This window comes from Myxine glutinosa, chromosome 1, assembly GCF_964187855.1.
Source record: "Myxine glutinosa chromosome 1, kmMyxGlut1.1, whole genome shotgun sequence".
NCBI classification, from domain to species: Eukaryota; Metazoa; Chordata; class Myxini; order Myxiniformes; family Myxinidae; genus Myxine; species Myxine glutinosa.
The window spans coordinates 310,715,168-310,741,481 of record NC_136261.1 but is presented as its reverse complement, the minus strand read 5'-3'; the positions used below and the strand labels follow the sequence as shown (position 1 = coordinate 310,741,481).

The following is a 26,314-nucleotide window of genomic DNA, read 5'->3' as shown; positions in this document are numbered from 1 at the left end:
AAACTTGAAATCCTCACGGCACACAGACCCGGCAAACTTCACGATGGAGAGTCAAACTTCCTAGAAGGTACCCAAAGCGTGGCTCTCATTATAGGTGTGTTTACCTCCGTTAAGGTGTGTGCGCTCGGTTTAAGCAGGCGATGATGTCGTGGCGAGTGATACAAACACGTGTGTTCGTTCCAAACTCCATTTAATGAAAGCTCATGCAAATAGATCGTTGATGGATTCGCTTCCCCAATTCCCCCATTGTGCTGGAGTTTTCATTGCTTCCAGTGTTTTTTCAAAATTCCCCCATTGCTTCCAGTTTTCCGAAGTCACGTGTTGCGCCTCAGCCACCGCAGTGTTTTTCGAGTTAAAACTCCATTATATCCACTCCAATGCGGACAACCATAAAGGATATATGGGCATGCACTCCTGCTTGTACTTTATGATCATTTGTGTCTGCGATTCGAAGTTCATATATTTGGGACAAACATCTACGAACGAGACCGGGAAATTCAAAAATAAAGTTGCTTTTCTTGGACAATATATTGTATCTCATTCCGAGAACTATTTCAACGCTCCACGTATGACGTCGATGTTCGATCCTCCGATGAACCGACAACGTATCGCCGTCGAAATGTTGGATTACAGGTGAGACGCAATGATGGACAGTACGCTTTTGTAATTGTGTCGTAAAGCCGTATGTAATTGATCACAATGTAAGCAGCATTTATATGTCAGCCATACCCAATGGAGGCGTCAGTGAAGTCATCGTGTTCCAAAACAGCAAAGGTGTTCATGTTTCAAAACCACTCGTGGGTGTGCTTTGGTGAGAAACCCAGAAGGACTTTTCACCTGATGTGGAATTTAAGTTGAATTCTTGAACGATTTTTCATTCAAACTTGAAACTTACTTGAAACTATTTTGATTAGAAAAACCTGAAACTTATCTAAGATTCTTGCTTAAAATGCAACCTGGGGCTTAAAATGCTTAGAATGCCAGGGGCTTTTCATTTGTTTATTATTCATGAACAAGATGTTCATTTGTTCATTATTCAAGACGATATAAAAGACTTGAAAAAGTAAGGGGAAAAAAATATTCAACCCAGACAGGATTCAAACCCACAATCCCCAGCTTGGGAGTCTGGTGCTTTACTCCATTATAGTGGAGCAGATATGTGTCCATTACAAGACGAATTGTGGGTTTTGTGGTAAAAGCACCAAAATTGGTGTATATGATGTTAAGGGGTTACTAAATTATTTCAGATATCGTGCCAAGCTGATTTTTTCCCATGACGCCCCTAACATGGGAAAATCGAAAATGGCCGCTGCCCGAATCTAAATATCTATTAATTGTCCTATCTTTGTGCATAGTTAACATAAAAACATAAATAAACTGTCTTTTTATATGTTTTCAGACATGCCAAATCCAATGGCATCAGCAGTTCATTGAAAAAAAATGCATATATTTTAAGATAGGGCTCAGGATAACCCTAACTTACTCGGGGGGGGGGGCTAAATTACCCCCCCACCCCCATGACAAAATTACCCGCTCTGCTGCGACCACTGACTTTTGCGGTGTGCTACTTCATGACTTCTTTCCTTCGAGTCTTACTCATCTTTTGACACCTTATTCGTGAAATTCTGATGTGCCGTTAGGAAGTCACATGATTTTTTGTACACCCATGCGGCTCCAAAAATGACAATTTGCATGTATTTGTGTACAAAACATGGAGAACGCTTTTGGGATTTGTTCCAAAATTGCTGTAATTTAATATTTTTTAGAATAAAGAATCAATAAGATTGGTCAAGTTTTACTCACAATAAACTTCTAAACAAGATTAAATCATAAAAAAACAAAAAAAACAATAGAATGCATAAGAAATTTGTAAAACAATTTTTATCCTCAGAATTGCTCCTAAGTGTTCGGACAAGGTTTTCTGACAAAAACTTTTACTGTAATATCTTTCTTTTATTTCTTATGAATATTAATGGTGATTTATGTCCTACTTTGCATAAAATATATAAGAAACAAGTACAAAAAGTTTTAATTAAAACAAAAGCCGCGTCGATGTTACACAATGCCTATATGCAGCTGTGCCTATAACGTCGATGTTATAGGCACAGGACATTCCTATTGATTCGATTACTTGATGTTATTTTTGTTTCAAGTGAAAATATATCTCGGCAATTTCCCGTGTGTGGCGACGAATTTTTAATATATCTCGGCATTTTCCCATCTGTTATTTCAGGCGGTGTATGACTGACCATGCCGCGATTAAAAAAAAAAAAAATCTCTGCAATTTCCCGTGTGTGGCGACACGTGAACGAAGCTATGCTCCTCTCTCCACATTATTGTGACGACATATAAATTAAATATTTCATCGTGACGATTGTCATCAAATGGACGAATTTTAAATATATCTCGGCATTTTCCCGTCTGTTATTTCAGGCGGTGTATGACTGACCATGCCGTGATTGTAAAAAAATATATCTCGGCAATTTCCCGTATGTGGCGACACGTGAACGAAGCTATGCTCCTCTCTCCACATTATTGTGACGACGTATAAATTAAATATTTCATCGTGACGATTGTCATCAAATGGACGGATTTTTAATATATCTCGGCATTTTCCCGTCTGTTATTTCGGGCGGTGTATGACTGACCATGCCGCGATTTAAACAAAATATATCTCAATGGACTTGAAGTTACAGGCCTTTGAGAATTCATTTCGTTCTATAAAGGGCAACTTTCATCGGATTTTCTTCCCGTTTTTTTTCAACCGAGTCTAAAACTATGTTAGCGACTGTGAAAAATGAAATGATATATCGAATTTGATTTGAAATAAAACTGTGTGAGAGAGGATGACACCACGGGCCTACAAAACAGGCCTCAAAGCTATGCGGGTTAATAAAATGGTGGATATTTGTTTATATGAAGCCTCTCCCAAAATGGGTGGAGCTATGGTTCCCAGAATGGGTGGAGCTTTGAGGTTTTGTCTTCTCTGCAAGAACAAGAACAAGAAGAAGAAGAACAAGAAGAACAACAACAACAGCAGAGGGCACTCTATTAGCAGCATCTGCGACACGGCTAAAAATGATTAACAAGGATTAAACAAAATAATGATCGTCATTTTCTTCACGACATTCTTGACGATCAAGCAAATGTTTCAGTTCGTGTGACAAGATATCACAGGATAATCGTTATATAACCTGATGTTGGCATACAAATGAAATGCACTTGATTAGAGGATGACGGTGATATGGTGTAACACAATTTTGAATAACAAGTCGTATCAGACACTTCAATACCCATATAAAACGAAGATTGTACTTTACATTTATATTACGTGTTGCAACACCAAAACATGTTGGAAAGGAAATAGTGATGCATTCCATACTGTTACGGATGCGGCTAGGATGTTGTTTGCCGAGCGGATGGCCGCCGCGCCCGAACAGTTACCCCGACTAACCCGATTCCTGAACGTTGGCCAAAATCACGCCACAGATATTCAATAGGGAAAAGACAAAGGCGACACGGATGTGAAGAAGAAGAAGGAGACAAAAAGGTTTGAAATACGATTATTATTTATTACTATTTACAGGATTGAAAGAAACCAAGGAAGAAGGAAAGATAAGAAAATAAAGCAGAAAGAGGGACGGACCAGAAAGACACAGTGAAAATACTAGCTTAACTAAACAGGCTTAACTTATTACCCAGGACAGAACAAACAAAACAAGCTCACGTACGCAAAAGGATTGAAGGGCAGGAATCGTTTGGAGGGATACGGGAGCAGGTGGAATCACAGGGCACAGCGAGCAGGTCCACTCCGGGCGGGAAGCGAGGAGCCGGCAGCTCCTTGTATTCGGCTTTACACCACACACCAGCAGGGTCACTCGCTGCCCCGTCAGGGCTTCACGCGGCTGGTTGAAACGGGGCTGGTTGAAGCGGCTCTTTGTCAAAGGCTTTTCGTATCTCTCACGCAACAACCACCCAAAGGCTTTCCGTATCTCTCACGCAACTCCGGTGCAACTCTCAACTCTCTCCCGGTGGACTGCCAACCCTCTTACGCACCTGGACTCATCTGCCGTATCTCTGGTGTATCTTCCTTTAGCGATCGTCGCACCCTTCCCTCATTCCTTCAGCGCGGGTGTGACACGCCCTCGTCGGTTTCGGTACCGCCCTCCCCCCCCCAACCCCCCCCCTTGCTCTGTTTCGTGACCTTGTATGGCAATCCCACGGGCTTGTCTCCTTATTTGGGCATGGCGCCGACGGCACGCCCCTCGTGGCGAGCCACGGGCTTGTTTCCTTATTTGGGAATGGGGCTGAACAGCCCCGCCCTTCGTGGCGCGCCCTGGGCTTGCCTCTCCCTGGCGATCCCGCCCCTCCTGTTCAAACAGAGCACGGAGCACATATTCACTATAGCAGCGAAATGAGAGGGCGCGCACCCCACGCTTGTGAACTGCTTTACCCAGAGATGGAGAGTTTGGCTGGGAAATGGAATTATTGAAGGGGAGCTATTCTTAATTGATTCGGTGCAATGGAGTATTAATTAATGGAAGACAAAGCCTTAGCCTAATACACAGAATAAGGAAATAACTGTCAACAAGGGGGAAATCTATTTTTGGCTAACGTGAGTGCTTATGAACTAATTACGGGACGCACTTTGACCTTTATACATAACTGGAGTAAGGAGGGCGATATTTTTACAATAATGTAATGCAATGTAAATGCACAACAACAACAGCAGAGGGCACTCTATTAGCAGCGTCTGCGACGCGGCTAAAAATGATTAACAAGGATTAAACAAAATAATGATAGTCATTTTCTTCATGACATTCTTGACGATCAAGCAAATGTTTCAGTTCGTGTGACAAGATATCACAGGATAATCGTTATATAACCTGATGTTGGCATACAAATGAAATGCACTTGATTAGAGGATGACGGTGATATGGTGTAATAGTGGGGCGGCTTAGCCCAAATATTCAAAAGAATTGTGCATTTTGTGATACAAGCACCAAATTTGGCACAAATGTACATTAATATGTTGCGAACATTTTCAGATATTGAGCCACTTGAAATTCCGTAATTTTTTTTTTAAAATTTTTTCAAATTTCGTAATTTCAAATTTTCGGGTGACACCGTCACAATTTCGGTCTTCGAGGCCGGCCGATAGGCAAAGTGTGACCGGAAGGGACGAGGTTCTCCTGACCACGTGGCCCTCGATCTGGGAAGCGAGAGGCGTTCCATTAGTGGACGCGCCCCTCACGCCCGACTTTTGGGCGGCCCCGGCAGGCCGTTTGTTTTGACGTGCCGTGACAGGCCCCGCACCCCCACCTCCGGGCCGACCGGAAGCTTGTGCTGAGTACATCATACCTGAACAACTCAGTGAGGCAGAACACAGCAGTGCACACCAGGGTGACCCCTTCAGTGCATAAACCAATTAACCTGTCCACTGCAGGGCATATAGAAATGAAGTTATTTTCTGCATATAATAATAATATAAGTTCAGTTCTATATAACAATTTCTGTTATCACCACTACCACTACAACTACCACTACTACAAGCTTTGTCTGGAATTTTGTGGACTAACAGACAAACAGACATACAGACAAGCTGGGATCAAAACATTACCTCCTTCCACCATTGAGTGTAGAGGTAAACATCATGGAAATTATATCATGCCCTAGATTTAATTCATGCTTACCCGTGTATTTGCTTCACTGGTTCACAAGGTCTTTTGCATACATGTAATTCAGACTCTCGTCTTCATTGCTGACCACACAATGTTCGCAACATATTAATGTACATTTGTGCCAAATTTGGTGCTTGTATCACAAAATGCACAATTCTTTTGAATATTTGGGCTAAGCCGCCCCACTATATCGGCCGGCCTCGAAGACCGAAATTGTGACGGTGTCACCCGAAAAATTTGAAATTACGAAATTTGAAAAAATTTGAAAAAAAAAATTACGGAATTTCAAGTGGCCCAATATCTGAAAATGTTCGCAACATATTAATGTACAGTTGTGCCAAATTTGGTGCTTGTATCACAAAATGCACAACAGGTTTGCTATGCTGCTACACTATAACACAATTTTGAATAACAAGTCGTATCAGACACTTCAATACCCATATAAAACTAAGATTGTACTGTACATTTATATTACGTGTTGCAACACCAAAACATGTTGGAAAGGAAATAGTGATGCATTACATACTATACATCACATACATGGTTGATAACTACAAACAATGTCGTGCATTGGCACACTTCATCCAGAATTTAAAAGAAACTGTTCTGTACATGTCATATCGAAACAATTACGCTTAGTTGGAGTCATTGTGGTCGCAGTTGCCACTGCAACGGCATTGTGACGTGCATTTTAGAGCAGCCCTGACACACCTGCATATTCACAATTCACAATTCGTGAATCATCATTCCGATATATATAGGTAGTGGAGTCTCCCTGCTTTTACTGTGGTGTGAACCAGTCGACCCTTGGCGCCTTCTCACATAACTGTTGTACTCCAGCAATTGAGCAAGACAAAGTGATGCTTGTCTTACTTCGTCTGTATCCCTTTTCTTGATATTAGGTCCATCCATGATCATGCTAACTAATGCAACGAGCGACTTGGGCACAGCATCTTCCTGACAACCCCCCGGAAAGGAACCATCAAACCGTGTATGTATTCCCATCATATCTCGGCGGATTATGACTGCCGCCTTGGCCAAGCAAATAGCTTCATCATCAGCCTCGTCCAAACACGCATCACGCAACGCATGTCCGATATCATCGTCGAAGCTCAGCATGACATCTCGACCTTGTTTGTAGGAATTGAGACCTGGCACATTTGCGAGTATTCGATTTTTCAAATCTGTAGAGTGAATTCGGGCAGTTACGTCCAAATCAGACGGTCAGTGTACAGCTGGAGAAGATCCGTCAGCTTGAAGATAGGTGCAACATCCTTGGCACTCCTTTTTGTCTCCTCGATATAACCCATGAGTTCTACCAATGCTATGCCATGAGAAACTCCATCAGTGTTCTCCTTTTTACCTTCCTCAACCTGCCTGTTGCTAGCATTGTACAATTTCACAAGGCAATGTGAATGGTACTTTGCTTCTTATGCCACGAGATCACCAGGACATAGTTTTGCGATTAACATTTGGTCTTGTAGTTTCAGTGCACATTGCCTAACACGTTGTGTGATCCTTGGTGTCATCGCCTCAGGCAGAGGCGCAGTTTCCGTTCCAACTTCGTCACAGAAGAAACATTTACAATCTTCGAGAGGAATATCCCTGCGAGTAGCCTGTCGCCGCATAAAAGGATGTCCTCCAGTGGCATCACTGGTCCCAGCTACATTTTGTTCAAACCTGGCAAAACGACTGGCAGAACACTTCAGGCGGCATGATGCGTGCCATTTGGCATGATTACGTGTCAGTGTGCTTGAAATACCATCGCCTTCATCGAGCCTATTTATGTCAATGGGTAAAGGGTCGTTGCCAACACTACGAAAACTACTCAAGTTATCACCCAAAGTATCATAGCCAGCCCCGATGTCCGTACGCTTTGGTTTGCCTGGACAAATTAGTGGTTTTTTTTTAGTGTTCCTGGCACAAGGCACAAAGACTCCATTCAATAGGTGCGTGTGTGGCCGTAGGTGATGTCATTCTCTCACCGTGAACAAGCTTACACTTTTTCCGTGCAGACATGATTTTCGTCACAGTTGTTCCATCACAAAGAGAGAACAATAATATCATTACAATGAGAAATAATCGTTTATTCTACCGATAATTATTACATGAAACTGCTGGTCCCAAAATGCTTTCTATGCCTTATTTGTGAAGAGGTGATGCTGCCATTGATTCCCGTGTGCGAAAACATTTAGAAAGAGACTTCATTGAAGTTCTTATGTTAAACTATTGTGGAAGATACAACATTTGGTAGATAACCACATTTCAGGCAGTGGCCAGCTTGAATTTGAACATGAATCTGGCTTCCGATGTATATTTGTTCGACAAAAGGATGGTGTGATTGGATTCGCCATGTCAGGAGAATCTTCAACCATGGTTTTATGTCAACTGGTTGGGAAGATGTGACACAATTCACAATTCAGGTGGCGACCATCTAGGATTTTAGCATTAACCTGTGCTACATATATATATATATATATATATATATATATATATATATATATATATATATATATATATATATATATATATTGTTACGGCCTGCGGATAAGGATGTTGGTTTGCCGAGCGGATGGCACCGCGGCCTAACAGTTACCCCGACTAACCCGATTCCCGAACGTTGGCCGGATCGCGCCACAGATATTCAATATGGAAAAGACAAAAGCGACACGGATGTGAAGAAGAAGAAGAAGACGAAAAAAAGGTTGAAAATACTACTAAATTTATTCCTACTATATACAGGCTCAAAATAACCAAGGAAGAAGGAAAGATCATAAAATAATATACAGAAGAATTAGAGACACAGTGCAAATTCCTTATACAAGCTTAATTAAATTCCCAGGGACAAAACAAACAGAACAAACTCACGTACACAAAAAGGGTGGAAAGGCAGGAGGTGGATGGCTGGAGGGAGAGGAAGGTCCAATGGTACTGCAGCACGATCGGCGCGTTTGACCGCCGCCGTTCCTTCACGGCCCTGGTCCGGAACTGCCGTCAAGGCCCCACGCTGCTGTCGTTGCTGCTGTGGCTGCGGCTGCTCTGGGGACGTCGCGTGCTTTGCCAGGACTCGTCTGGTCCAACCACACAACTGAACAACGTGCTTGCTTCTTGCCCAACTCTCTTGCTTGGTCCAACTTTGGCGAGCAAGGCGACGAATAGCAGGCTTTGTGCTTCCCTGGACGGTCTCCTTAATGTTCTCTCTGGATGATCTCTCTGGATGATCTTTCTGGATGATCTCCTTAATGTTCTCTCTGGATGAACTTACGCAGTACCTTGCGCCCGCGCTTTTATAACGCCTCAGGCGATCAAGCCGCCGGCCTTCAGGACACGCCCATCGGTGTGCTCACCTCGGCCCTGGTTGGTCGCGCGACCCTCTGGCTCCGCCCTTGATGACGACGGGCGGGCACGCCTTTCTTCCCCGACCCGAGCACATGTTCAATGGTGGTTTTGGAGGGGATGTAATTGGCAATCGAGGCTTGGCAATGATGAAAGGGGGGTGTGAAAGGAATCTACTCTATTTCACTTGGTGCAATGGAGTGTCATCTTAATGGGAGACAAGGCCTTACCCTAATACACATAATAAAGATATAACTATCAACCAGGGGGAAATCTATGATTGGCTGACGTGTATGCTTTATGGACTAATTATGGGACGCCCTTTGACCTTTACACAACACTGGAGGCAGGAGGGTCCAGAATCAAGCAATATTAATAAAACACACAATAAAAAAAATACAATCCTCATATCCACAACAATATATATATATATATATATATATATATATATATATATATATATATGTATATATATGCATTTTGTCAATGAACTGATGACGCCATTGGATTTGGCATGTCTGAAAACATATAAAAAGAAACTTTATTTATGTTTTTATGTTAACTATTCACAAAGATAGGACAATTAATAGATATTTAGATTCGGCGGTGGTCATTTTGGATTTTCCCATGTTAGGGGCGTCACGGAAAAAATTCAGCTTAGCACTATATCTGAAATAATTTAGTACCCCCTTAACATCATCTACACCAATTTTGGTGCTTTTACCACAAAACCCACAATTATTTCACATGTCTGCCCCACTATTAGGCCATTGGACCAGCACACTCGATTTGTGTAATAATATTTTGAAGAGTTATAAAGTGTGTATATATATATTCAATATATTTTTATATATTTATTTATTTATATATATTTATATATATTTAATTTTAAAGCAAAAACTATAGCACGTTGGTGGAATTTGTTCCGAAAGCCATTAACCATTATTGGCTATTATCTATTGGCTATGATCTATTAATATACTATTGGCCGATGTATATTCCAAGTTTCATCTAGTTTCAATGTACACTACTCACAATAAGTTCGGGATATTGTGGGAGTGAGTTTATTTTTTGTATAGGGGTTAGGGTTATGGTATTGAAATCAAGAATGCTGTGTTTTTTCACACTCATTAATAACCATAGAATTAGGACCAACAACGTTTTTCAACATAATTAATACACAAAATCAACCACACCGAAGCACCTGCCAATATCCCTAACTTATTGTGAGTGGTGTATAGTCCTTGGGATATGAGCGCCAACACATTTTGGGCTGGCGGACGGACGGATGGACAGACAGACAGACGGACTTACAGACACCAGCGTGATTTTCAGGTTTTTCTAAATATAACGAAAGAATGCATAAACGGACGTTGCTGATATTTGAACATATTACCTCAGCATATAAAGCATTTACTTCTGAAATTTGCAGCCGATTTCGTCCAGTGGAAGTTGAGAAACGTATTTTCAGTCCCCATGTAAAAGCTGCTGTACGGAGAAAGATCCCTTATATAAAGGGAGTGGTGCTTTGCGCCTCCCTTTGATTTAGATTTGAAGGAATTGAAACTTACTTGAAACTAAATAATCTTAATATTGTTGCGGTTTTGGGAAACCACTAAAAAGTAATGGGAACCACCATACCTGTCGGTTAGAATAGCTATTTCATAGCAGACCATTATCTTAGCCCCTTCCCCTTATTTTGGGTTGGTATGTCTTTGTGCATTGGAGAAGGGAAAGACAGACCCTCCACTCATAAGGGATATTAAAAACCAGACAGATGCACAAATATTGTATCCACAGATTGATTTAAAGTTTTGAAGAACAGAACACAGACCAAAGACCATTGGGATATGCACCAATCAGGGACTGAGGAACTTCGGGGAAGTTGGAAGGGGCAGAGTGATGGGCTCCACCAATCGGGAGCCTGGACACCCTCGAACAGCAGACCCACCCCTTGCCAGGGCCCTGGCAAAAGGCCTTGGACACATGTTTGTTTTCTCTCTCTCTCTCTCTCTCTCTCTCTCTCTCTCTCTCTCTCTCTCTCTCTCTCTCTCTCTCTCACTCTCTCTCTCTCTCTCTCTCTCTCGCTGATGGGTTCACCCAGCACGTGCCTGCATTACTCTCTCTCTTGGTTTTTGGACATTTTTGACCTAGGACATGCCTGCATTTCTCTTTCTTGGCTTTTGTATTCCATTGGCAGAGCATGTGAGCATCCGCTCTGGGCTGGACCCTCTGCACGTGATTCACTCTCTTGGCTTTGGACATTCTTCACCTTGCACGTAATTGCTCTCTTGGCCGTACTCTTCCTGCTCCCTCTCGCTGCACGTGTACATGACAAAAAGGCCTTGGGCTATGCTCGTTTTGCACGTGTTCATTGCTCTCTGCTGGCCGCAAGACTCCCTCTCGGTGCACATGTGCACGACACTCACTTTCTGCACAAGGCCATGGCGTATTCTTTACCCTGCACGAGATCACGACGTGCTTACTCCTCATGTCCCTGGCACTCGCTCTGCATGTTTCCCGACGCACTCACTCTGCACGGTTCCCGGCACTTCTCAACTGCCTGTCCGTGCTGGGATCGCCATTACCTGCGCGTGTTGTGGACTGCCATTTGCCGGCCAGGTGTTCGTTGGTGAGGTCAGAACAAAAGGCATCGCGAGGAGAGGCATCTGGAACATCGTGGCCTTTGTGCTAACAGGTTTCCAACGTTCGTTTTCCCCTCCCACTTCCCCGTGAATGTGTGCTGGGCCCATATAGTGTTTATTTGTTCTGCTCATAATAAGGCATAGAATAAGCTAAGTTTCTGCCTCTTGCCCCTTTTTTTTTCCTATCAATAAGTTTCACCGTAAATATTTGTAAATAAATCAAATCGTTAAACGTTTCCTTTTCTCTCTGTCTGTGAATGTATTTTCTTCCATTGGTCTGCCATTGCTCGCACCCAGGTTAGCGATCGGCCACAACAAAATTATCATTAGCCCGGTGGGTACGAACAGTTGCTCGGCCATCTAAATTTCCATCCAGGAACAAAAGAATGTGGTACACCACCGGTGGGAAGGTACGTAGGTACGTTCTCCGATTGGGAACATCATGTGGTACAGGTAAGCTATCGCGCGATGGACCAATTGGCATTTGTAGTTGCTGGTTCGCAACCTGCCGAAGCACGAAGTTATTCGTGCATGTCAGCCGCAGGTCCGGTAAGTTCGGGAGGGAACCGAGGCTAACCCCCTCGTAGTAGACATGAACCCCGGGCCGTAACAATATAATGGAACTAATGCGCATGCATATAATGTATAAATAAATGTATATATATATATATATATATATGTATGTATGTATGTATACATATATATATATATATATATATATATATATGTATATATATATATATATATACACACATACATGCATTCTGACACCGCTATTCGAGTGGGATACATTCCTGCAAAATCCGTGAATATCGAAACCCGCGAATAGCAGGGCATTGTTTAAATGGAAAAAGGCGAACGGTGAGGCAAAATCCGCGAATGGTGATGCAAATCCCGAGAATGTCGAAGATAATCCGCGAAGGTTGATGAAAATCCACAAAGGTCGATGAAAATGCACGAAGGTCGATGAAAATCGCCGAAGGTCGATGAAAATCCCATGAATGTATGCTGCGGCATTGTTTCAATGTGAAAAAGGGGGATACTTTGGAGGTTCCCGGCAGTTCCTGATTCATAGAGGAAAATTTTTAAAGTTTAAGATGTTTTCGACCACAAATGCACATGATTGCAGTTTCATTAAAAAAAATGCTTACAAAAAAAAAAAAAACACACAACATCAGGTACTATTTCCAATTTATTGAAGGAATGCGCTTACAGTTTATGAAAAGTGCTTAACCATACCGTACCATGAAAGTATAAAAACACAACACCATCATGTGACGTTAAAAAAATTTTTTTACTCGTACAAACACACGCAACTTTCAAATGATGAGGATGATGGTGATGAATTAAAATCCCATGAATTCCTCGAACTCTGAGGTTGACCCAAATGATAGTCCTGCAACATCGTGCACTGAGGGAGAGGAAGGAGAGGCAGGAGAGGGAGCTGTTGAGGCTGTTGGTGAGGATGCTGGTGAGGAAACTGAGAGGGCATCAGGAGAGGAGAGTGCTGGTGGTGTTGAGGTGGACTGAGCAGTACTGAAGAAATGGGTAATGGAGAGCTGTCTGGCAGATTGCTGCAGGTTTTGATGCAGATCTTTGTAGGGGAGAAGCAAATCATCCAAGCACCTCTTGAACTTGAGGTACCTCTCCATGACTGGGTCAGCATCTTCCAACTTATCGACAAGTGCCCGCATGCCATGCAGCAACTCACCCAGGAACTGGACTGTGAGGTTAGACTTTGGCACCTCTTCCTCATCACTGCCTGCCCCCTCCTCCTCGGAAACCATTATAATGGCCTCCATCTCCTCCTCGGTGAGGTTGTCACCATGTGAGGCAATGAGATCCTCCAACTCCTCAGGCTGCATGTCATCAAATCCTTCCTCTCCCAACTGCTGTGCCAACCCAACAATCACATGCCTCTCCTCAGTGTTATCGGGAAAGCCAGTAAAGTTTCTGACTGCCTGTGGCCACAGGTTGTGCCAGTATGCATTGATGGTGGAGGCTCTCACCTCATCCAGCTACTCCATGACGGTGCCAATGCAGTGGGCAATGTTGAAATCCTTCCAAAACTGCCCGACGGTGAGCCCTGGGTCGGTCTCCATCGTATCCAAAATGCGGTGAAAGGTGCGATGGGTGTAATACGTTTTAAACGTTGAAACCACACCTTGGTCGAGTGGCTGGATGAGGGAGGTGGTGTTGGGCGGCAGGAAGATCACCTTGACATTCGGGTGAGCCACGTCCAGTTTCGGGGGTGGCCAGGAGCATTGTCCAGGAGCAAGAGAACCTTGAATGCAAGGATTTTGACCACCATGTACCTCTCTAGCTGAGGGACGAAACAATTATGGAACCAGTCCAGGAAGGTTGCTGCTGTCACCCAGGCTTTCCTGTTGGCCCTCCAAAACACAGGCGGAATTTGCTTGTTATTGCACGGGTTCAGGGAATGGTACATTATCATGGGTTTTAGCATGAAGTCCCTTTTGTGTTTGCACAGAGGAGAAGTGATGCCCGGTCCTTGGCAGCCTTGATTCCTGATGCTGTCTCCTCACGCTTCGAGATGAAAGTTCTCATGTGCATCTTTTTCTAGAAGAAGCCAGTCTCGTCAGCGTTGAACACCTGCTCTGGGAGGTATCCCTTCTTTTCGATCAGCCTCGCGAGTTGAGCAGGGAATGCTTTTGCCGCTCATGGGTCGCGGAGGCACCTTCCCCTGTGAGCTTCACATTTTTGAGAGAGTACCGCCGGTTGAAACGATGGAACCATCCCCTGCTTGCAGTGAATGAAGTCTCGCTGCTTGTACCATCATCGCTCGGTGCATCACTCATGCTGGCACCACCCGTGCCAGACAGATGATCGTAAATTTGTTTGGCCTTTTCACGAATGAGATGTCCACTCAAAGGCATGTTCTTCTGCATGTGTACTCGATCCATATGCTGAGGGCCTTCTCCATCCTTTCTATGTGGACATCATCCCCGACATGGGTGACCACCTTCGTACTCGATACAGAACTCGCTGAAATAATGTCATGTATCACCTTCTCATTCTTCCGTATGTGGCGAACGGTGGATTTGTTGACGCCATAATGCCTGCCCACAGAGGCCGTACTCTCTCCTCTCGAAAGCCGGTCGAGCAGCTCCAATTTGTTGCTGAGGCTCATAACTGTCTTCTGCCTTTTGGTAGTCGACGCATCTTCGGCACTGGTCTTGCGCTGGGGAGCCATGATTGAACGATGAGCAGAGCGGGTCAAAAACCCAAGTCAAAGCAATGGGACGAGAACATTGATCGGGATCGAGGACACAGCCTGTATATGTAGGATTGCGAGCATTGTGGGTAGCTGCGGGAGGGGTGAATCTCCTGACATTTTCTATGGGGGATGTTATCGGATGATGCTCTATTGATACAATCTGCTAATTTCAATAATAGATTTAATGAAGCATTTGCATTCTATAATTTGCTGGGTTGACTTGTTTTTGTCGCTGATGGAACATCCCCCGAAGCATTTTCATTGTCTAATATCTCTGAAGATGCTTTACTGAAAATTCAAATAGTAATCGATTTAATGAAGCATTTGTATTCTATAATTCGTGGGTTTGTCTTTGTGACTTGGTTTCGTAGCTGGCAGAACATCCCACGAAGTTCTCGTTTATAGTCCGGCTAAAATTCGCAGCCGCGAAAGCCATGAAAACGCAAATCACACAGCAGTAAATGTATAAGCAAGTCATGCTTGTGGCTCGTAGATAGTTTTTTGTGTATGTCCAGCTGCTTTATGCAGGGCTGGTGAAAGATGGGTTGTATAAATAACTGTACCTGTACCGTATGTCAAACTAACAGCTCGTGAAAATTTTGTTTTTGCGCCCCTGAAAAAAAGCGAAATTGCGGAACACGGCCGCGAATAGAAAACAAAACCACGACTTCGTGGAACACGACCGCCAATAGTAAAAAAAAAAACGCCAATTTGCGGGACACTTTTCAACAAATAGAGAAACAGGTCGCATTTTATCACCCATGAATATGCGGATTCCGCGAATAGCAGAACCGCGAATAGTAGGGTCCAACTGCATATTGATATACACATAATGTCAAAGTAGAATTTTGTTTTTAGAATTATTCTACAAATTAATTAAAGATGAAAAGCTGAAATGTCTTTAGTCAATAAGTTTCCAACCCCTTTGCGAAACACTCCAAATTGAGCTCAGGTCCATCCAATTTCCTTTGATTATCCTTGAGATGTCTCTACAACTTGATTGGAGTCCACTTGTGGCTAATTCAATTGACTGGACATGATTTGGAAAGAAACACACCTTTCTATATAAGCCCCCACAGTTGACAATTAATGTCAGAGCAGAAACTCTATCAAGAAGTCCAAAGACCTGTCCGTAGAACACCGAGATGGCATTGTGAGTAGGCATAGATCTGGGGAAGGCTATAAAAGAATTTCTAGAGTGTTGAAAGTTCCCAAGAGCACAGTGAGCTCCATCGGAACTACACAGACTGCCATCACCGGAACGAATATGGAACGAATATGGAACTACCCAGACTGTTCCTAGAGCTGGCCGTCCGACCAAACTGAGCAACCAGGCAAGAAGGACCTTGGTCTGGGAGGTGACCACAAATGCAAGGACCACTCTGACAGAAGTACAGAGTTCTTTGGATGAGATGGGAGAACCTGCCAGAAGGCCCACAGTCTCTGCAGCCCTTCCCAAATCTTGGCTTTAAGGAGAGTGGCCAAAGGGAAGCCACTCCTGGGAAAATGGCACATGACAGCATGTCCCGAGTTTGCAAAAAGGAACGTGAAAGATTCTGAGAGCAAGAGGCCAAAGATTATGTTGTCTGATAAGATGAAAATTGAACTCGTTGGCCTGAATACAAAGTGATACGGCTGGCAGAAACCAAGTACAACTCAACACCCTATCTATGACCAACCCTACTGTGTAGCATGGTGGTGGCAGCATAATGCGATGGGGATGCTTTTCAGCGGCAGGGACTGGGAGACTTGTAAGGATAGAGGGAACAATGAATGGAGCCAAATACAGACAAATCCTTGAGGAGAACCTGCTTCAGAGTGCAAAAGACTATGGCAAAGATTTATGTTCCAACAGGACATTGACCCCAAGCATGCAGCCAAAACAACACTGGAATGGCTTCAGAACAAGAACATTGAAGTCCTTGATGGCCCAGCCAAAGCCCAGACTTGAATCCCATTGAGAATCTGTGAAAAGACTTGAAGATTGTTGTTCACCGACACTCCTAATCCAACTTGACTGAGCTTGAGCAAATCTACAAGAAGGAATTGGAGAAACTCCCAAATACAGATGTGCAAAGCTGATATATACTGTCCTGTCAGCCATAACGGGTAAGACCACAGGGTGACGAATGGCCGTAACAGTTTTAAATTCCGAGGTGCATAGCCGAAACTGGCGGGTGGTCCATCGGCGCGAGTGAGGAGACCCAAATGTTTACCTGCACGGAGCTCACTGGGCTTATCCTCAGACCCACAAACACAGAAATGAGACAAGGAAAATAAAAAATACAACAAAGGAAATGCATCAATTAATGGTTTAATGAAATAAAGCATGGCAAAGTAAAGACTGAGGTAAAATAAATATTTGCTACTTTGAGGGACCCTCCACGCTGACACAAAAACAGACAGGGGTATGATAAAAGAAAATAAATGTTTTAAGCCAGCTGATAATCAGCTTTGCGTCTCAAACGTGTCTGGGAGCTTGATGGTCGCAGCAATCCATGCCGCATGTGGGTTAGTGTGTGAATTTTGGGTGTGGGTTAGTGGTGGTGATGGTGGATCGGGGCTTGTGGTAGCATGGGGGAATGGTAGAGGGGGATAGGTTGGATGGTGATTGGGGGAGCGGGGGAGGGGTGAGGAGTGGTGGGGGAGGTCGGCCAAATATATTTTGTGCTCTGATTGAATATACTAGGGCATTGCCCGTACGTGGGTGCCCGTTCCTTGCCAAAAAAAAAAAAAAACGCTACCCGTACGCTCTACCCCGCCCGTACGCCCGTAAACAAAAAAAACAACGCTCTTCGCTTCCGCCCTTCGCTCTGACTGAATTGGGAGAAATAATGCGCATAAGAAATCGAATTACGTACCGTAATGGCGGTCAGCTCGTAACGCGCTCAGCTCCGCTCGTCTCACATCGGCCACGCCTACGCAACAAAGCGTTCTGTGATTGGCTGCCGGAAGTGAAGTCGTCACTGTCCGGAAGTTCGCAAATCGCAGTTACGAGGAATCGTTTTAATTTAATCGCAGTTTGAATTCGTTTTAAAACATAGTTTAACGGCAACATAGTTTTCCAACGTGAAATAAATGAATACGCTGTCAAATGTGCCGTCCGAGGCAGAGTCTGATCGCCACGTTCGGCACACGTGATAGCTCGCTGCTCTCTGATTGGTTGAAGCGTTTTTTGGACATAGCTCGGTAAGTACTTGTCCGATTAATTACAAACCTTGAAAAGGCACATCCTCGGGTCCCCAGCAATATACCTGGCAAGTTTAAAGTATATCGGACCCGTGGTTGTCGAGAAACAGCGGTCACAGACACACAGACACACAGACACACAGACACACAGACACACAGACACACAGACACACAGAGATTGCTGGAATTATAGATAGATACCGTAAATCAGAAGTCAGAACCCAACACGTATAAATAAAAAAGGAACTGAGCACAAATTTATGTTTATTTTAAATTATCAGTTAAGCTGGAAGGGAAGGTCAACACAAGTTTATCAAAAACTGGAATGGAAATTCCAACTGCCAGCCTTACAGAGCAGGTGTTCCCCCAATACACCGCCGGATGGTCATGTTCCTTTGGACAGAAATATTTTGAGGCTCATCATGTTTAACCTTCAATAAGCTATATCGATGGGATCTACAGAGAGAGATGAGATGTGTTTGGGAAAAAATTGAGCTGATTTCAGGATCATTTTGTAGCAATATAAGTTGTCTCAAGAATCAGTTTCATGGAAATTCCATCATTTTGTATGTGCACTGTGCAGTATGTATATGGATGTTAAAGGTTCTACATATCCTCTAATTTTGTGACAGCATACCGGAAGGTTGTGGCATTCCCAAACAGCAGTCATGGTTACCTGGAGGCTCCTGCAAGCATTCGGCCTTCCTTTCACCCTGCTTGCAGTAAACGCTGTGCTGGATTTTGGCTACCATGATGCTGCACTGCTCGAAATCTTCTTGAAACGAATGCACGAGATACACCCAAACATCACGCATTTGTACAGCATTGGCCGTTCCACTAGAGGTGCCTTTATTTTGCTCTGAACCAGCTTGAAATTGAATGTCTATTTACCAGTTAAGGCGTTGTGTGACGAACAAAATATGTCACCAATTTAAGTATGCATTGTGAAATTAAAGTTAAAATTTGCTTATAATTCTGATGTTGAAAAGGCAGTCTTGCCTATCTATATTGGTCACAAAAAAGTTAAGCAACAAAGGTCTTGAGGCTTGTATTGTTTTTGTACCTTCAAATGTGTTTATACTCTGATTGAAGAGAATCAGCGCACTGATCGGTACACTCCGTCAGCAAATGTCATGTCAGTAGAAGCCAAAACCAAGGTGTCTAATATGTGCGTCCGAATTTGCAACGAGACGAGTCCACAAATGATTACAGATATTTTTTACATTGCAGACATGGCTTTAATAATGTATGTAGTGGAAAATGAGTATTCTGGTCCTCTTTTCCCACCAGGTATTGGTTAGTCTCATGCTCACCGGTTACCACTCCTGAATATCATGTGCACTTTCTGTTTCTGGATAAAGCTTCTCACGATTTTACATCATTCCTTCCATTAAGCTTAATTGTAGCTGCTCTTACACATTTTCTTCTTCACAACGATACCTTCCTGTTTACAGGAAGTACAAATAAAGTCTCTGTCAAAACACAAAATATCACGAAAATGCATTTTGATTTCAGGATGACAAAGTGGGATTCGAATAACTTGCTGTCTCTGCCATTCCAGACTAGTTGCCTACACACAGGGTATGTAGAGTCACTTTCAGCTTTTATATCTACAAAATGAATGTTCGTTGAATGAAGCACTTCTTCCTTTTAAAGCTTTCAAATACATTTACAAATGCTTCACTTTCCTAATTTCTCCAGTAGGAACACTCCATGTGATCTTCTTCTTCATCATGATCTATTCCTCGTCTTTTCGTCTTCGCAATGGATTATTTTTCAAAGCTTCTCACTCATATATGCCTGGTCCATCAACCCTCCTCTCACACCTACAGCATCCCTCCTCCATGTCTTCAACAATCCTTCTTTCCACCACTTCCATGATGTTTGTCTCCGTATATATCCAGATTGAGAATCTTGAGAAATCCAGCTTACAGAGGTTGTCTGTCTGCTCGCAGCAATCAATTCCAGTAAAAAAAGGTGCAGCCAAATAACAATAATTGTTATAAAATGAAATATGACTACCGGTAATTATTATTAGTATTAAACTATACTCTTCCACAAACTATACTCCATTCGTATAAAACTGAAACAACTAAGAAAGAGTACCACTTAGCCTCAGATGACGTATCATTTCATAACCAAGACTTTGTTTACAGCAGAGGAGTGTCGTATAGTTTGTTTAGCTTCTTTTTGGAACATGTCCTACCCTGAAAGAGAAAATGAGAGAAGAGGGTCAAGACCAAAAAAGAAGAAGAAGAAAAAAAAGGCACAGGCAGCACAATAAGAGGAAAATAAAATTAGGTCATGATAATATATGTTTCCATTACAGTCAGGTACTTCACCTCAGGAACAATAAACATGTAAAGTGAGAGTTTTATTCTGAATTCAGTCAACATTACCTTTTGGGTTTGTTTTTTTTGTGTGATGGGTAATAAGGCAGATGCTGCTTATTAATCTACTATAGTGTAGTCTGGTGTTGGCATAGCGGCTAGGGTGCTGGCTTGGGATCCTAGGACCCTGGGTTCGAATCCCGGTCGATCGCTGAACTAACGCCAGGGGGGTTGACTCAGCCTGTTCATCCATCGAAGGTCGGCAAATTGAGTACCAGCTTTCTGGGATGAATGATCCTGGTGTGTACCCCAGCCTAGAATAGGTACACCGTATCCCTGCGCATCATAAGAGTGTGACCAAGGGCTGGCGTCAAGAAGGGCATCCGGCCATAAAAACATTGCCTCAAACAACAACCATGATTGTCATGGCACCCGCAAGGACTAACCCCCACTCCAGCGGGGAAAATGGCCTTAAAACGATCATTCATTCAGTGTGAAATTTCAATGGCCTGCAAATGTATTCACCCCCTACCAATAATACCACATTTAGGTGAATTACGAATTATGTCGATTTTTTTTTTCCAAATGAATTTTTTATTCATACCTAAAGATATCAAACTAAACACTTATAGTTGAAGCAGGTTACATGTCAGGAACACCTTTAAAAAACATGTACAAATCAAAATTCACTGGTTTTAACAGTATTCAGCCCCTTAAGTTAGTACTTGGTGGAAGCAACTTTTGCAGCAATGACTGCTATGAGTCTTTGTGGGTAGGTCTCTACCAGCTTTGCACAGTGAGATGGTGAAATCTTTACCCATTCTTCATTTGAAAATTTCTCTATATCTACCAAGTTTGATGGGGATCGTCGATGGACTGCAATCTTCAAGTCTCACCATAAATGCTCAATTGGGTTAAAGACAGAACTTTGACTGGGCCACTCAAGAACATTTATTTTCTTCTTATTCAGAAACTCCAGCGTGGCTTTAGCTTTGTGCTTCGGATCATTATCCTGCTGAAATGTGAATCTCCTACCCAGTTTCAGATAAATGGCTGACTCAAGTATGTTTTAATCAAGGATTCTCCAGTAATTTGCACCATCCATTGTCCCTTTTATCCTGCCAAACTTGCCAATCCCTGCTGATGAAAATCAGCCCTGTAACATGATGCTGCCACCGCCATCTTTGATAGTAGGGATGATGTTGACTAGGTGATGTGCAGTGTAAGGTTTACGCCAGACATAATTTTAGGCCAGAATTTAATTTAGACCAAAAAGTTGAATTATTGCCTTGTCTGACCACAACTTTTTCTCCACCTGCCTGCAGTATCATCAAAATGCTTTTTCACAAACTTCATATGAGCTTTTATATGCATCTTTTCTTTTTATTGGATTTTTTCTTGCCACCTGTCTACAGAGGCCAGCTTTGTGAAGGGAACGGGATATTGTTGGTTGATGAACACTGGCCCCGATCTCGGACATAGTGCCTTGCAGATCTTTCAAAATCATTATTGGATTTACAGTGATATCCTGAAAGAGTTTCCTGCTTGCCCAGATGCTGAGTTTGGATGGGAGATCTGATCTGAGTAGAGTCTGGGTGGTATGATACGTCTTCAACTTCTTAATGATGAATTTCACCATACTCAAAGGGATAATGAGTAACTTTGAAATATTCTTATAACCCTCTCCTCAATATTGCTTCTCTACCACTTTATGTCTGACGTCTTTGGAAAGCTCCTTGGTCTTCATGTTTGCCTTGTTGGTTGACCAAGTGAGTTACACCTTAAAACTCCTTAGATAAGTAGGAGAGCTTAATTTTAAAGTTAAACTACTGCTTACATACAGGTAAAACCTATTACACTTATTTTGTAACTGTTCAAACAAATAATTTGCTCCTGATGTGATTTAGGGTTAATTAGTCAAAGGGTTTGAATACTTATGCAACTGAGAATCATCTGATTTTCTCTGTTAATCTAACTTATTCACATTTTATCTGCATTTTTTCATTTTATCACTTTCGAGTAGTTTGTGAAGATAATATATATTAAGTTTGATTTGGAAGTATCATGACAACCTCAGGTGGCATCAAAATGTGAAAACTTTGGAGAGAGGTGAATACTTTTTCAGGCCACTGCATACGATTCTCAGTTTCAGCTCATTTGACCTGAATCGATTTCTCAATCCATTTTTCCTTTTTTTTTTTTTGCTGCTGCAGATGTCGAGCTGTGGGTGCTGGTGATTGGTAAGAATCCTTGGAATCACACCATTGGTGTCCCGGAGGTGAAATATGTGGCCAACATTCATGGAAATGAGGCAAGTATGGTATTGTGGTGATTTATTTTGAAAGCACTTGTTTATTTAGCTCCAATCCATCCTCCATATCAAAGTGAAGTTGTTATTATGTAAATATTTAAAAGAAAAGAAATTGTTTGTGAGCTTGGTATTTAGAATACTTGTTTTTTTTACCATCGCGTCATGTTGACAAAGACAACATGAGAGAGTTAATATAACACAATACCCCACACAGTATTCAAGTATATACTGTACTTAAATTATATAAAATAATGATTTTAAAGAACATTACTAAAATTCCTGAAGTTTAGCACTACTAGGGCATGCCCGTACTATATCTATATCTAAAATTATATCCCCCCCCTCTATTTACATGAAATGGTTTGGTCCAAAGCGAATGGCTTGCGAGTGGTGACAATCCCCCCCCTCTATTTACATGCAATGGTTTGGTCCAAAGCGAACGGCTTCCGGAGTTTGGTAAAGAAATCGCCATCGCGTGAACAAACGCGCAGGAAAGCGAATGAATCGCAAATTCGTTTTTATTAGTTGTAAAACATAGTTTAACGCCAACATAGTTTGCAAACGTGAAATAAATGAATACGCTCTCAAATGTGCCATCCGAGGCAGAGTGTGCCCGCCACGTTCGGCACACGCGATCGTTCGCTGCTCTCTGATTGGTTGAATCGTTTTTTGGACATAGCTCGGTAAGTAATTGTCCGATTAATATGAAACCTTGAAAAGGCACATCCTCGGGTCCCCAGCAATATACCTGGCAAGTTAAAAGTATATCGGACCCGTGGTTGTCGAGAAACAGCGGTCACAGACAAACGTACAAACGTACAAACGTACAAACGTACAAACGTACAGACAGAGATTACTGGAATTATAGATAGATGAAGCAGTCTTATGCACCACCCTTATATACCACCCTATAGATTCTATAGAACATGTTCAAGTACTGCACAATTAGAGGTCCTTGGAAGTATTATGAAGGCAATTTGTGTTATACAGTGTTCAAGTATGTAATTCAATTTAAATAAAGTAAAGTTTGTAAAAGTCGAAAAAGAAATTAATTCCGGGTTTTACCACCATTTTATGCATTGTCTATTACACCACCCTAACTAACACATTGCATTAGTCATTTGTGTCTATTGCATGTGTCCTTAATGATGTCCTTAAAAACAGTGAATTTCCTGTTTGGAATAATTTTCAATTTTGTTTGACTGCCAGGGAGGCAGACAGAGTAAAAATATTATCTCACTTCTCTCTGTGTAAAACCGCAGATTTATTTTCTGATTTATGTTCCGATTTATGTCCAAAGGATGACTTTCAATTAAAATAACTTGTTCCTTGATCATAAACTGATGTTTGCTGACAGACAGACGGACAGACATGATCCAATTGCTCAACCCCAATTTTTTGCGAAGCGTGCGTGGGGCAATTAATTGAAACACTAGTGAACTTTCATTAACATAAAAACTAGATCTAAATGTTATCAAATTTTATTCGCTTAACATATTCAGTGTACAGAAACATATCATTAAGCAGAAAATCCATTCCTCAGTGATTTGTTGGATGCACATTGTTTGCCATGTTTCTCAAAACGATTATATTGTTGCGGTTATATGAACCAGCGTGCACCGAGGCAAGGGAAACCAACTTACAGGTCCCTAGTTAGTTTTTCCTCAGTTAATGTGCAAATAGTGCTTCACTTTTGTGTAGTGGGCTTCTTGAGTCAATATGTGTTGTGTGGGATTAGCTAGGTTTTTCCCTTTTTATCCCAATTTCCTATTAATTAAACTCATAAACAAGTGCCACAACATCAAAACATAACTCACGCCACCAGCGTCCCTCGACCACCTTACTTCATTTGCTTACACTCGCCAGAACCAAACTGTGATGCTGATTTGGCCAACACCACACTCTTCCTACAATCGCTATAATAATCAAACCACACTGATAAATCATTAAGACACATTTATTATCACTCCTCTTTATTAGAACATTACACAAGCTCTTTACATGGGGAGCATTGGTGAACAGCAAACTTCAAATCTTTCTAGAGATTCTCAATGGGATTCAAGTCTGGGCTTTGGCAGGGCCTCTCAAGGACTTTCTCATTCTTGTTCTGAAGCTATTCCAGTGTTGCTTTGGCTGTATGTTTAGGTTCATTGTTCTGTTGGAATGTAAATCTTCTCCGCAGTCTAAGGTCTTTTGCACTCTGAAGCAAGTTCTCCCCAAGGAGTTGCCTGTATTTGGCTCCATTAATTGGTCCCTTTATCCTTACAAGTCTCCCATGCAATGCCACTGAAAAGCACCCCATAACATGATGCTGTAACTGCCATGCTTTACAGTAGGGATGGTGTTAGATGGGTGATGACCTGTGCTCGGTTTCCGCCAGATGTAGAGCTTTGCATTCAGGTCAAAGAGTTCAATTTTCGTCTCATCAGACCACAGAATATTTTGTTCATGCTCTCAGAATCTTTCACGTGCCTTTTTGCTAACTCCAGGCGTGCTATTAATGTGCCTTTTTCTCAGAAGTGGCTTACATCTGGCCACTCTCCCATAAACCCGAGAATTGTGAAGTGCTGCAAAGACTGTTGTCCTTCTGGCAGATTCTCCCATCTCAGCCAAGGAACTCTGTAGTTCTGTCAGACTGGTCATTGGGTTCTTTGTTACCTACCTGACCAATTTCCTTCTCTGTAGTTCTGTCAGAGTGGTCATTGGGTTCTTTGTCACCTACCTGACCAAGGTCCTTCTTGCCCGTTTGCTCAGTTTGGTCGTCAGCCACCTCTAGGAAGAGTCTTGGTAGGTCCATATTCTTTCCATTTCCTAATGATGGAGCTCACTGTGTTTCGGGAACTTTCAACACTCGAGCAATTGTTTTATATTCTTCCCCAGATGTATGCCTCCTCACAGTTATGTCTAGGCGTTCCATGGATAGTTCCATGGACTTCATGGTAAAGTTTCTGCTCTGAAATGTACTGTGAACTGTGGGACCTTATATAGAAAGGTGTGTTTCTTTCTAAATCATGACCATTCAATTTAATTGGTCACAGGTGGGCTCCAATGAAGTTATTGAGACATCTCTGGGATGATCAAAGGAAATTGGATGCACCTGGGCTCAATTTGGAGTGTCATAGCAAAGGGATTGAATACTTATTGACTTGAGACTTTTCAGCTTTTCATGTTTAATTATTATGGAAAATTTTCTAAAAAAAAAAATTCCACTTTGACATTATGTGGTATGATATGTAGATCAGTGACAAAAAAAATTTCAGTTGAATCAATTTTAAAGTCAGGCTGTAACACAACAAAATGGGAAAATAATTCAAAAATTCAAAGGGTGTGAATACTTCCTGAAGAAACTGTATTTAAGCACCGTGTTCCACATGTACGAGAGTCAGATTTTTGGCTTTGTCAGTAACATCTTTGAACAGAGGACAGGGCACCAAAAGGTGGAACAGAGCTGGTTGTGTGGAGCAGAGCCAGAAGAGCAAGAGGTGGAACGGAGCACTGGGCAAGCGAGTAAAGCAGGTGCCGTGCAAGGCGAGTTCATTAAAACCAGGCCAATTATCACCTCACACACATTAAGTACTCCATCA

The 26,314-nt window shown here is 42.4% G+C and overlaps 1 protein-coding gene across 19 annotated transcripts in view; it reads left to right on the top strand.

Moving 5' to 3' along the window:
* CPM (carboxypeptidase M) overlaps positions 1–26,314 on the top strand; it is a 102,527-nt gene continuing 76,213 nt past the window's right edge. For 9 of the 19 annotated variants that reach the window (XR_013621467.1, XM_078768656.1, XM_078768639.1 and 6 more), the window contains exons 1-3: positions 1–67; positions 18,722–18,932; positions 22,633–22,730. Coding sequence is in view for 18 of the 19 variants with exons in the window: in XM_078768656.1 (XP_078624782.1) it covers positions 18,758–18,932; positions 22,633–22,730 (273 nt within the window). In the remaining variant the exon portion in view is untranslated. Of the gene's footprint in view, positions 95–224; positions 634–6,533; positions 6,673–11,217; positions 11,725–18,721; positions 18,933–22,632; positions 22,731–26,314 lie in introns of those variants that run through there. The other 10 variants (XM_078768662.1, XM_078768652.1, XM_078768623.1 and 7 more) reach the window with 7 other exon arrangements.